Below are 12,297 nucleotides of genomic sequence, written 5' to 3' on the forward strand. Positions count from 1 at the left end.
ACAGATGAGCCAAGGCAGCTAGTTAGCAGTGGCCCAGGCCTAGACTTTAAAGTCCTCCAACCTCAAATTCCGGGCTCCTCCCCCCAAACCAAGGGGAAGTGGGATGCGGGATGCAGAAGTGGCAGCGCCTGTAACGAGGCCCTGCTCGGCTGGGAGAGCTTTACTTGCCGCGGCCGCCAGATGGCGAAGGCTGCTCACCGCCCGGACCCCTCAGCTTCCTCGAAACCGCTGCAGGAGCCACCGCCAAGAGCGCGGCGCCAACAGTGCGAGGAAATCTGGTCCAGCCTGGGGTTACAGAAGTTCCTGTGCGCGCCCTGCTGCCTTCGCGAGAACTTCTAGAAGGACGCTAAGGACTTTTTAGGGAGACGGGAAAAATTTAAATGGCCGGGGGTGGGGTGGATGTTCACATTCTGCTGCCCCAAATAAGCAGAGATCCGGCGCTTCGGGGTCGGCCAGAAGTCCATCAGAAGTCGCGCACTTTAGGAACCAGCTCCGAGGGCCTGCTCCGTGTCTGGCGCAGCAATATCCTTCCCTCGGTGACTCGATGCGTTCTCGGCAACACGCAAAGGACTCCTAGGGCCGAAGGAGAAAGGGGGAGAGGGGGGAGGGGGTCTCCAGAAGTTTACTTCTTTTAAGCTGTAATAAGGAGAAATTCAGTGACCACCAAGATCAGAGTCCCCATCATGTTAAAAAAAAAAAGTCGTAGCTTCAGGCTGCCCACCAACCGCTCAGCTCACGGGCGGGGAAGGAAATCCAGCTCCTGCGGGTTCGGGCTGGCGGAACCCATGAGAACGCCAAGTGCAGGCGCTGCGCCCAGGCGTCCGCGAAGCGCAGGAGGGACTCCGACCCCGACGAAGACCGGCGCAGGTGGACGGATTCCGCGGGTTCGAGTATCCCGGGGGCTAGACTGGCGGAATTCGTGCACTCGAAAGCTTAAACCCGAGGGATGGGGAGTTCACATAAGGGGACTCGATCAGGCCCACCAACAGAGTTTTGCAAATTGCCTTTTAAAAGTGCCTCCCAATGATGCCGAAATCTCCGCGCGGTGAAAAGCCAAACTCTAGGAGCCGGCTGGCAGCTGAGCGGGGGGACATCGTGGCGCGAGCGGGGAAGGGGAAGCGTCCAGGCCAGTGGAAAATGAGTGATTTTAATTTTTGTCCTCACTGGAGGCTCAATTTTGATTAGGGGCAGGAGGGAATTTTTTTTATTTCGGAGCGTTTGCATAATACCTGCAGAATTAAAAACAACAACGAGAACAAAAGAATAAACAACAACAACAAAAAACGGGCATCGTACCCACCCCCACCTTGTTTGGTTCAGAAAGAAGGAAGAGCCTGCAGAGGAAAGGGAGGACCGTGAGTCTGCCTTTACCCCCAGGTTGAAAGTTAATCAGAGGCGGCTGGAAAGGAAGGAGCCTGGACCAAAAGCTGATCTGGAGCCTTGAAACTCCCCTTTGAAGAGTGGGGATGTGCGTTGTCACAGACTCTGAGCGGGCTCCAAGCCCCGGCCCTGGTTTACAGACTGAGAGTTTGACTGCACCTTCCCCTCTTCCCCTATTTCTTTCCAGATTCTTCTTGCCTTTCCCAGTGGGTGGCTCCCCACCCCACCCCCCAGGATAGCTACCCCGCACCCCAGCGCTTCTGGGCTTCAGCACCCTGGAGGAGGAATCCCGGGGCAGCGAGGAGCGAACTCGTGCCGAGGCCGAGTGGGGAGCGGGGAAGGTCCCGCTCCGAGTTCTCCCCAAAGCAGAAAAGACTTCCTGGGGCTACGAGTGGAAGGCTGTTTTGTTTGCCTTCCTTTTAAAAACTCGGACAACCAAAAAGTGTTTGGCGATGTAAAGGACACGCGTGGAAAATGACAATAGTATTTCCAAGTCAGAGTCGTGTCCTTCTTGCACTTCTTTTTCCCCTTTCGTTGCAATTTGTCTAATTGCATATTTCTGTTTGGGGCTAGAACGGAGGCGAACCAACGACCCCCCCCAAGCCGGTGCTCCCCCACCCAGACAGCCCCCGCCCTCGCGCCCCAGCGCAGGGAACGCCGCCTGCGAGGGCGCAAACGCTGGGACTCCGGCGGAGAATGTAAACAGACGGGGCGCCGAGTCCTTGATCTTTATTTAAATAGAGCCTTGTTTATCGGTGTCATCCTAGGAGGATTAATTAGATACATCTCTTCACAATTTGGTGTCTGACACTCCATCTTAGGAATGCCTTATCACAAGGTGTTAATTGGGGCCACTCAGCCACTTACGTTTCTATTAAACACTGTGAGGGACTTTTCACAAGTACCAAGTTCTTTTTACTGTACGGTGCAAAAATATACAGGACTGGAAATAGACTGGGGCCAGTGTCTGCTTTATCCCGGAGGTGATTAGCATTTGCAGTCTTTCTAGAGGGCAGAAAAGGAGAACACCGTTTCGAAATTCCATCGCATCTCCCAATACGCTCGGGTTCCTTGGGGTTGGGGCGGGGGGCGGGCAGACCGGGTTAGGGGTGTCCTAGTCCTCCTCCCCCAGTCTGAGTCTGTCATCCACAATAAACACACATTAACCAAATTTCAAGGCTTTCGCTTCCAGCTCCAGTAAAATTCGGGGCGGTTTGGGCAAAGCGTTTTCAACAGGCATCGTCGGTGACGCGGGGCTAGAGTCCGAGACCCCAAGGTCACAGGCGGCGCGAGAAGGACTCGGAACCGGGAAGGGCGGTGGGAACTGGAAACCGCGGAGAAGCGAGGTGCGAGCTCTCGGCGGCCTTAATTGGGCGCAGAAGGGGAGGAGGGCCGGGGCGATCGCTCGCCTCCCAGAACTAATCCTCTTAGCAGCTGCATTTCCGCGCCACGCAGTTAGCAGTATGACACTCCCGGCCAGACCTTTACCCCGGGAGCGTCGGGAGGGGGCTGGAAAGGATTGCAAGCCGGGCCAGAAGCCGTCTGCAGATAAGCGCGGCGGGATGTCTGGCAGGGGGACAAAGGGCCCTTCGCCGCACTCCTTGGTTTAACTCTTCCGAGGGCCCAGGCCCCTCCCGCGGATTGAGAGCCGAAAAAGTGGAGCTAAAAGCTAGGCAACCGGTTCCCCGGCCGCTGCTCGCACAGCTGCGTTGCGCTCCCGCCGCATCCCCAGCGGCCCGGACCGCAGCTGCCCCCGCGGCGGCGCCCGGGGCTCCGGGAAGAAGGAAGCCGCAGGTGGCAGCGGGGGTGGGGGCGGCCCGCTCCCGCTTGGCCTCAGGGATCCGGAACTCGTGGGCGCCCAGAGGGCCGCGAGGGTGCCCAGGGAGCCCATGTGGATCCGGGGATGGGAGACCCCAAGGAGGTCTAGGAGAGGCCCGGACGCCAGGGGCTGGGGGTGGAGGTTTCCTAGGCCCATATCAAGCCTGCTGTGGGCAATCTTGCATCTCGGCAGCAAACCTCCTCCCCCTCCCCAGCTCCAATCCCCATTGTCCAGACTTCCCAGTGCGGTGAGGAAATAACCCCATTCATCTACAAGGAAAAAAGATAAACAAGAGCATCCCCACCCCCTCAACGAAGACACTGTCCACTTAAGAGATTCTAGTGGTGGGCGGGGGGAGTGGGTTGGTGGGACAGGGTTCCTGCTGGAGGAGGGTGGAGGAAGAAGCAAACTAAGATTTTTGAAACAAAGATGAAAACCCATAGTACAGAAGACAGGGCTATGCCTGTTCCCTTAATGAACCACATTTATTAAAAATGACTATGACTGTACATAAAAATCCAAGGTCTCTAGAAAGCCTATAGGAGCTGGGGCGTCAGGTTTCTGTTTCCTCACATCACCAAGTTGGGAAGTGGGGGTGGCGGAGGAAGAGGATGACATGGGGGTTTTCCTTAGCACGTTTCAAGTTAGTACAGTAGCTGAATACATTCTTAACTAAGAAGTAAACAGAATATTCCCATATGTTGTGGGGATGACGAAACTTCCCCTGCTCCTGCAGCTGTGGTCCGGTGAATTGCAAATTCTTTACAAAGCCAAAGCACCAATTTTACATAATCTCGTATACCTACGTAGACTATTTGTACAGTATTTTCCACATTATTCTACAGTGTATCTAAGCACACAACTGTACACTTTAAAATTCTCCATTTTTGTTTGTTTGTTTTCTGGTGCCCCCCTCCCTTGCTGTCTCCTAAGTCCTACAAGCCACCCAGGCACACAGCAGAGGCCTAGAACATGAGGCGATCCTGGACTAGGGCAAACATGGCTTGTTTCAAAAGCCTGGGAAGAATCAAAGTCAGGTCAAACCAGCACCTTCACAAAGTTCTTGCCTCCCAGGCCTAACATCTTTTGTCCCTAGCAGGAAGTTAACAGCAAAAGTCCCTTGTTGAAGGTTAAGGCCCACCCTTCTATTCCAGAAGCAAAACATCTTACCACTCTGGGCTTCTATTTGCTTACAGATTTACAAATAAAAATGAGAACCAAAGCTTTCAACACCTTTGATGGCACTAGGCACTCAATCTTCACAGCCCAGTTCTTTGAATGTCTAGTGTCTCCAATAAATAAATCCATAACTTTGAATCACCTTCAAATTTAAAAACACTTGAAAGTCCTCCATTAATTTTATTAAAAAAGAAAAAAATGCTAGGCTTGTTTCAGTTACCTGAAGCAATCAAAAAGCTTTGGCACCTTCTTTTAGAGAATTGCACAAAACGGGATGCATCAGGGTGGAAGGCAAACGTCTTTTTGGCAACCTAGACAAAGAAGACAACAAAAAAACACCACCAAGTCCATCGGCAAAAAGTTAGCTCATTTTGACGAGGTTAAAATGACTCTTTAGGGAGTCGTGTAAAAAGCGTAATACCCCCCCATGCCTTTTGAGCTGTCTTTACTGTGCTCTTCAGCATTGATATCCTCGCACTTCATGGAGGGAGAATTTTCATTGCTGGAGGAGCTAGGAGACAGCCGCCTTCGCTTACAAGCACTGGTGTACACCCCTGAGTCACTGGAGTCAAGAGACTTGATGGACGGGGGTGTCTCTATCCAAGAAGAGCTAATTTCTTCTTTGACTTTCTCTTTGGAGAGCTGATCTTCAGAGAACACAGGGGGGCTTGTTCTGGAGGTCCATGGGAGTCCAGCTGCCACCTTCCTTTGATAAGAACCTCTACCTCCCCACCCTGCCATTGCAGGGAAGGTGGGGTCGGGGTAATACCCCAGGGCATGGGATGTCTGGAGGGGCAAGGATTTAATACCATATGGGAGCAAGGTGCTGGAAGTATATTCAGACTCATAGGAACCGATGTCTAGTTTGTTGGTCCCAGGTTGCTGGACGGGTGTGACAAGCCATCGCTGGGGAGGGTTGGCCACCTCTTCGCTCTGTTGGGGTGAAAGGAGGCCGTTGGTCTGTGGCACGGTTCTCTCGCCATTATAATATCGGGCTTGAGGTAAAGTGTTGACAAAGGGCTCCGGGAAGAAGGACTGAATGCCGTACCGACCTCCAGGGACAATCTGATGGGATCTAGGAGAATCCGTGGGAGATGGAGTTAACCTGTCATTTTCGGAAGCGGTGTACATGCTACAATATAAAGAGAAACACTTAAAAAAAAACCCTAGTGTTGTCCCCAAACAATCTACCTCCCAGAAATGAAGAAGGCTCTAGAGCAGGAGTGCTGGTCTGTTGAGTGGAGGGGTGGAGATAGTAGGGATGCACTTGCCCATTTTAGCTGGACTTCGCTCATTGCGGCCAAATTTCCCACCACGAAAGAAAAAGCTTCCTCCCGGGCATTAAGCATTTAAACTGTAGAAAATCCATCTTTGCAAGTCCTAGAACTTGGAATAACTTGGAGCAACTCTCCCTTCAGTGGTAGGGAAGGAATGCTGGCCATGGTGGGTAGAAATCCCAGATTTAAAAGGCATCTGTGGGGCCTTGCTCTTTGATGTTGTGAAAATGACATCCTCTTAGTGTCAGGTTTTTCTTATGTAAAAAAATGAGAGGGAATAATAATCCCTGCTCCTGAGAGAATAAAAAAAACTGGGATCAAATGGAAAGGAAGGCATATAAATGCAGATTATGAAAATTTCAAATCTCCACTCAAATGTTAAAAAAAAAACTCCTCATTTTTAATCCCTTAACATTTCTTTAGAAATGAACAAAACCCTTCTGTGAAAATTCTAAAGCAAGATTAGTCAAGGCCAAAAATATGCAAAAATAAAAATAGGCAAAAATCCCAACCGTGAAAGCTCTTCCTAGAATATGGTCTCAAGAAAGTGTCTGATTCGATATGTCTTGTTCAAAGATGACCAGGCAAGGAAAAATAAAGGTGCACTTACGAGTCATAGTTGTCCCTGAAGCCTTTTGCAAAGGGGTTGTGATCAATCTTTAGTTGAGTTATCTAGACAAGGGAGAAAAAAACAGTCACTGAGTGTTTTCTGTCTCACGCTGGACTGAGCTTCAGGGATTCTTGGGGACCATGGGGCACTCACATCGGTGTTTTGGTAGGCAGTCACTGCAATGAACTGCGTTTCTGAGAAGATGAAGGTCTGAGTCTTGGAGGGCTCGTTCAAGTCCTCCACGCCGTCTTCTGTGACTTCAACGATGTGCAGTCGTGGTTGGTACTTGTGTAAAGACTGTAAGACTATCATCTGCGAAGGGTACAGAGAAAAGAGCTGCCGGATCGAAAAAGTAAAGTCGATTTTGACAAATTCTGTATTTTGGAATGCCACTCCTGCTTGCTCCCCAGCAACAGCTAACTTTCTATTGTCATTTTTGAAACTTAACACATAGCTGGGTATGTGTGTTTAAATAAACACTCTTGCCTCTTGGTTTCCTAAGTCGCCGAAAGTTTTCAGTATTTCTGCTCCTAACAGTTAACTCACTGTTACTGAATTCCAGTAGGAAAAATAATAAATAAATAAAAATGAGAAAGGTCAAAAAAAAAAAAGACCAGAAAGAGGCAAGCAACAGGTACCTGCAAATATTACAAATACAATGAAGAGTATGGAAACTCATTAGAAAAGAGATTCACAGACAGAAGACACCACCTCCTCTGTCACCCTACCTGGGTGTTGTTGTTATTTGCGCCTTTGTTATTGGTGAGTTTTAATTTCCCAAAGGAAATCTCCTGTCTCATCCAGTGGGAACCAGTATTAGGAGACTCTGGGTGAACATACATTTTGTTGCCTAAGAGAAAGTGAAACAAAACACAAAACCCAAGCATAAAGGGCTGTTTGCAAATGGAGGTAGGGGAGGGGTATTTACTACCTATGGGCAAGATTTAAGAGCTATATTTAGAACATGTCTCCCATCATTAGCAGTTTAAGAAGGCCAGTGGAGACCAACTAGACTCTACTGATTCCCCTCCCAGGGCCCCTGTGCTTCCAGCCTTCCTTGGACAAGGTAAAAATGGAACCAGTAGGCGATGCCTCTTGAAGGTTAACTTGGGGGCTTCTGAAGCTAGACAGGCAAGATCTGATGGAACGTGGTTGGATTTTTATGGTGAACTCAACCTTGGGGAGGCCTTTTCTCAAGTGAAGATTAGAATGCCAGATGCCCTTGCCACCTGGAGAGTTTACAGCAATTCCTTTCTCAAAGGTAGGGATGTGGAGGGAAGGGCTAGAGTAGGGTCATGGTTAAAATTCTATATACTAGTAGGCAAGAAGTCTGACTTAGCAATTCTCTCCCTTAATCAAACAATCAACACAAAGAAACTCCTAACACTTCCAGGCCCCGGATGTGGAGGGAGGGATTCGAGATTTAAATGTGTGGTGTCTTGAGTCGGGGGCTCCCGCCGATCCACCCTGCCCAGGCCCTTTCTCTCCTCACCCTGCATGTTATTGTCGGCTTTTCCGCAGGTCACCCATTTGCCCCCCTGGAAGCGCCAGTGGTTGGGGTCCGCCAGCACCACTTCTACGAACACGTTGTAGTGGGCGGTGGGATTGAGTCCATTTATGTTGAAACTCAAGAAAGGAAACATGCGTCTGTGCAAGGGAATAGAACCAGATTTAAATCGGAACGCCCGGGCACAGGCCCACGCTTAGACGACATTTAGAAGTCTGCAGACGAACAGAATACCGGTAGAAAAGTGGCCCTCACTACGTAAAATGTTCTTGAGTTGGCAACTCTCGGAACGTCTCTTTTCTGAAATAATTTGCCCCAATCCCTGCCCTTCTGCACCACTCACTCAAGTTCTTGACCCTTTCAGATGCTCATTTATTTTCTTCCACGATGTTTAAAAATCATTATTTTTTACATGTACAAGTGCCAGAGAACATTAAATTGTTCTCGTTAAAAAAAAAAATTAGTTCTACTGTTAAGGCTAAAAGTCCCCTTGGGACGTCCCTCTCCCAGCACCCACCCCTCACTTTCCCCAGAAGTAACCACTGCCCGCAGTGGGATGTGTATCCGAACTTTCTCAGGCCTGGGACCCCAGCCCCTTCTGACTCCAGAGTCCGGCCTAACCTACTACCCGGACCAGCCCCCGTTGCCGGCGCTCTGGTCCTCGCGCTCGTCCCCCGGATGCGCCCCGCGGAGACCCTGGCGCCTAAAACTGCGGGAGCCCATGTCCTGTGCTCAGAGAGGGTAGCCACCCCTGGAGCCTTCCCGCATCCGCGGCTCCTCGCCCGCCTTCAGGGACCGGCGTACCGCCGGCCGGGCGTACCTAGGACATCCAGCTTTGTGGACAAGCCCCAGTTTCCATTTCTGTCTCCTCCTCGTCAGTCCAGGTGAGGGTGACGAGAAGGAAGGGGGGAAGCAGCCGTAGCCTTAGCGCCCTGCACAAACCGCCGGTGCGCGGACGGGAGGGACATCGGACTGGAGATGCGGAGTCCCCACTGGCTGCGCACGGAAACTCACTCTCCCAGCCAAGAGCGGAGCGGGCGGGCGGCGGTCCCCCATTCCCGGCCACCCTCAGGACTACACAGGTCCTCTCTGCCCCCGCGCTTCGGGGCCCCTCCGCGCTGCGCTCACCTGCCCTGTTTCGTAATGATCATCTCGGTTTGATGGCGGTGGAATTTGAGCCACAGAGGCCGGTTGCACAGGTAGACGTGGGCGCGGAAGCCGGAGCCGGGAACCCCCAGGCCCCCCAGTCCTCCGCAGGAACCCGCGGCTGCTGCCCCGGAGTACGGCCCGTAGAGCGGAGCCCCCTGGCCGTACTGATAGGCGCCCGGGCCGCCTCCCCCGCCGCTGCCTCCCGTGCCGCCGCTCGCGCCTGCTCCCGGGCCGAACTGCGCCCTGCCGGGTGGGCACACGGCCGCGGGGAAGCCGCCGGGGGGCAGCATGGAGCCGTAGGGGTAGCGCGCCCCGTTGGGAGCCGGGTACACAGATCCGTGGGGCGCCCCGGCAGCCGCCTGGTACGGGAACAGCGAGCAGGGCGCGGCCAGCTCGGAGCCCTGAGGCCCGGGGGACTGGAGGTAGTAGCGCTCCGAGCTCAAGCTGTCCATGGAGTAGCGCGCGCTGGCGGCGGCGGCCGCGGCTGCGGCAGCGGCGGCGGCGGCTGAGGGCAGCTCCTCCTCCCCGCAGGGGGAGCCCTTGCGGCCGTCCGGGGGCCCCGGCTTGGCCACGGCCGCGGTGCCGGCAAAGGCGTCCCCGGCGTCGGCGTCACTGAGCATGGCCGCGGGGGCCCCCGCACCGGCGGCTGCGGGCTCCCCGCTCCCTGCCTCACACGAGAGGCTGCCCGAGAACTTCTTGGGCGCTTTGTCTAAGTCCAGCCTCTGAGGCGAGGGGGCCGCTCCCGGGAGGTGGCCGGCGCTCCCGCCGCCACCACCTCGCGCCCCCTCCAGCGGGTAGAAGTGCGCGCCAGGCAGGTTCACCGAGCTCACCAAGAGCTGCTCCCCTAACTGCATGCTTTGCAGAGCGCAGACGGCAGCTGGCTACTTCCTCTCCGGCCGCGGCCTGATTATAAAGGCAGGATGAGGGAGCCAGCGCCCTCTTCCGAGGGGAAGGTAACTTCCCCTTCCTCCTGTGCCGGGTTACCCACCTGGCGACACGCGGACCGCTAAGGCGCGCACTCGCGCGTCCCGAACCCAGCGCCCTTTCCACAAGGAAAGGGCACTGAATTTGAAGGCAGGAGGCGAAAACTGACCGAGAAGCCCTCTCCTTTTCCTTCCGCGTCCCTTCTGCCTCTCTGCACCTCCACCCTCCTCTCCCGCACACACGGGAAGAAGAGGTCTTAGCTCTCTCTCCCCATCCACCCACCAGCGCTACTAGCCTTTCTGCCTTTCTCGACTGAAAAGCTATCGGTCAAGTTGACCACTTGGAAAGTTGCAGGCTGTCATTGGCTGCTTTATATATGTGAGGCCAGGGAGGGGCTTCGCGGCCCCACAGCCTCGGGACCCTCCTATTGGCTGGTGGAGGTGACAGTAATTCAATTAGGCATTTACTAATTGGATCCAGTAGCCTGCGACTTTCTTTTCCTTTAGCTTGATTTTGTTTCTTTTTCTTTTCTTTTTTCTTTCTTTCTTTCTTTCTTTCTTTTTTTTTGAGACTCAGTCCTGCTGTGAGAATCAATCCTGGTGTCTGTATTTCGCTGGAATTTAGTGGAACAGGGTTTGAGGTCTCCGTAGCAGGGTCATCACAGCGCTCTGAGCCGGGGGATGCGAGGGCGGGAGCAGGTTCTAGAGGCCGGAGGTAGAAATGTTCTGCAAGCTGACGGCCTGCAGGGAGGCACCGGTCTCTGAGGGTGGGGATCTGGGACGACCTGGAGAGAGGCCCAAGGAAGTCTCTTCCCTCGTCGGGGGCTGTAACTTCAGGCACACTTTCTTCCCGATTGGAGAGGACTCTCTGGCCTTCGACAAGCAGGAACCACTTTTTGTTCGGCCCCACCCTTTTACTCAGTGGGAAGTGTTTGTGGAGAGGAACCCGGCGTTGGGGCTTTTGGGATTCCAGGGGTGGCGAGAGCACACTGCAGTCCTTGAGGACAGAAGCCGTCAGCTTATGAATCAGAAGCCCCGGTGGGGTGGGATACTGGGAACACCCTCATCCGCATGCCATCACGCCTGCTTTCAGGAGGCAATCACTTTTACTCCCCACAATTTAAAATCCACGCTCAGTTTCCCTGAATCTCGGATCCCACACCCTCCCATCTTCAGTTGGGCCTGACACCGAGAAACAAAGCAGCCTCGCGGCTAAGATTCCCTGTGCCTCTCCTCTGCAGCGCAACACAGAAGGTGGAATAATTAGTGAAATAATCAGTTTGATATGGAATTAAGCCCTTTTGCCCCAGCTGCCTGTTTCTCCACTGCGTTTTTGCAGACAGCAGAGCAAGATGATGCCGTCCTATTGTATTGTTTATTAATACCCGCACGTTTCGTTGCGGGTAAGAAGCCTGAGCATTTGCTGTTAATAAGCAATTACAGGCGCGGCTTGTAATCGCTCCGGGAGCGCGTTTTCCGGCTGAGAGGTCGGGACCCTGCTTCCCCAACCGAACGCGATCACACGGGAAACTCTTCACCCGCAACACGAGGCGGTCGCGGGATTCGTTGAGCGCGCACACGCCGGTGCAGAACGGCTCGAAGCTTTCCAACCTAGGTTCAAACCACAGCAGCATCGATACTGGCACGTCTGAGTTAGAGTGAAGCGGCTCTTAACGCACTCGGACGCGGTTACCAGGTCTTCGCGGTAGTGGAAACAGGGAGCGCGCGAAGGTTTTCAGGGTCAAGGCCCAGCCAGGGCGGGGGAGAGAGCAAGTTAGGCGAGTGGCCCGGGTGGGGGCCTCGCAGGTCCAGGCACAGCAGCCCAGGAGCAGATTCCTGGAACGCTGGCACGGAGCGCGCTCAGCCTAGCACTTCTCCCGTGTCGTCCCACCAGTTTAGTTCGGGTTCGGCTTGGCTCTCTGCTCTGATCACCCCACCGTCCACTCCCACCTCGTCGGCTTTAGATTTCTTTTGACTCAGGGAAGTCTTGGAGAATTGCATTTTTCAAGTACTCTGTGCTTTTCAAGACTTCAAGATATTCAACGTGGAGGTTCTGTGAGCGGGACTCACAAGATCAAGAGCAAGGAAAGAAAGGGCAGCTTGGCGGGGGAGCCCGGGCTAGGGGATCTTGTTACCACTCAGGGCTCTTCCACATTAGCCTTGACCTGAGCTGCAGGATGTTTGAGGAAAAAGTAGGAAGGAGATCAGATCTCACGTTTTTGGAGACAGATTGGCTGGGGTTAGATCGCAGTTTTGCGCCTGACCTCAGCAAGACAGCGGGCCTCGGTGTCCCGAATTGCTTTCGAGGAGGCCAGTGAAGCTCTGCGCGTGGCAAAGCGCCACTGCAGGCAACAGGCATCGCTCCGACCCACTCTGGCGCAAATAACGCGAGCCAGCTGTCCCCTGCGCCACATCAGAAAGGCTTGATTTTATTCCAGCCACAGAGCAAGCTC

At 53.6% G+C, this 12,297-nt stretch overlaps 1 protein-coding gene across 2 annotated transcripts; it reads right to left on the reverse strand.

Moving 5' to 3' along the window:
• Window positions 1-3,668: 3,668 nt before the first annotated feature.
• LOC114907651 (eomesodermin homolog) lies at window positions 3,669-9,776 on the reverse strand. Of its 2 annotated transcripts, none has more exons than XM_029243515.1 (6): window positions 8,901-9,776; window positions 7,758-7,912; window positions 6,994-7,115; window positions 6,419-6,577; window positions 6,266-6,327; window positions 3,669-5,453 (listed from the first exon to the last, which is right to left on the reverse strand). In XM_029243515.1, exons 1-6 carry the CDS (start codon window positions 9,773-9,775, stop codon window positions 4,772-4,774), a joined length of 2,055 nt encoding a protein of 684 aa, XP_029099348.1. In that variant the 5' UTR covers window position 9,776; the 3' UTR covers window positions 3,669-4,771. The 2 variants fall into 2 exon arrangements, with proteins under 2 accessions (XP_029099348.1, XP_029099268.1); XM_029243435.1 differs by having other exon boundaries at window positions 3,669-5,510.
• Between the last annotated feature and the right edge of the window lie 2,521 nt (window positions 9,777-12,297).

Source organism: Monodon monoceros, unplaced genomic scaffold (assembly GCF_005190385.1).
Source record: "Monodon monoceros isolate NGI ecotype Baffin Bay Population unplaced genomic scaffold, NGI_Narwhal_1 Contig3709_ctg1, whole genome shotgun sequence".
Lineage (NCBI taxonomy): Eukaryota > Metazoa > Chordata > Mammalia > Artiodactyla > Monodontidae > Monodon > Monodon monoceros.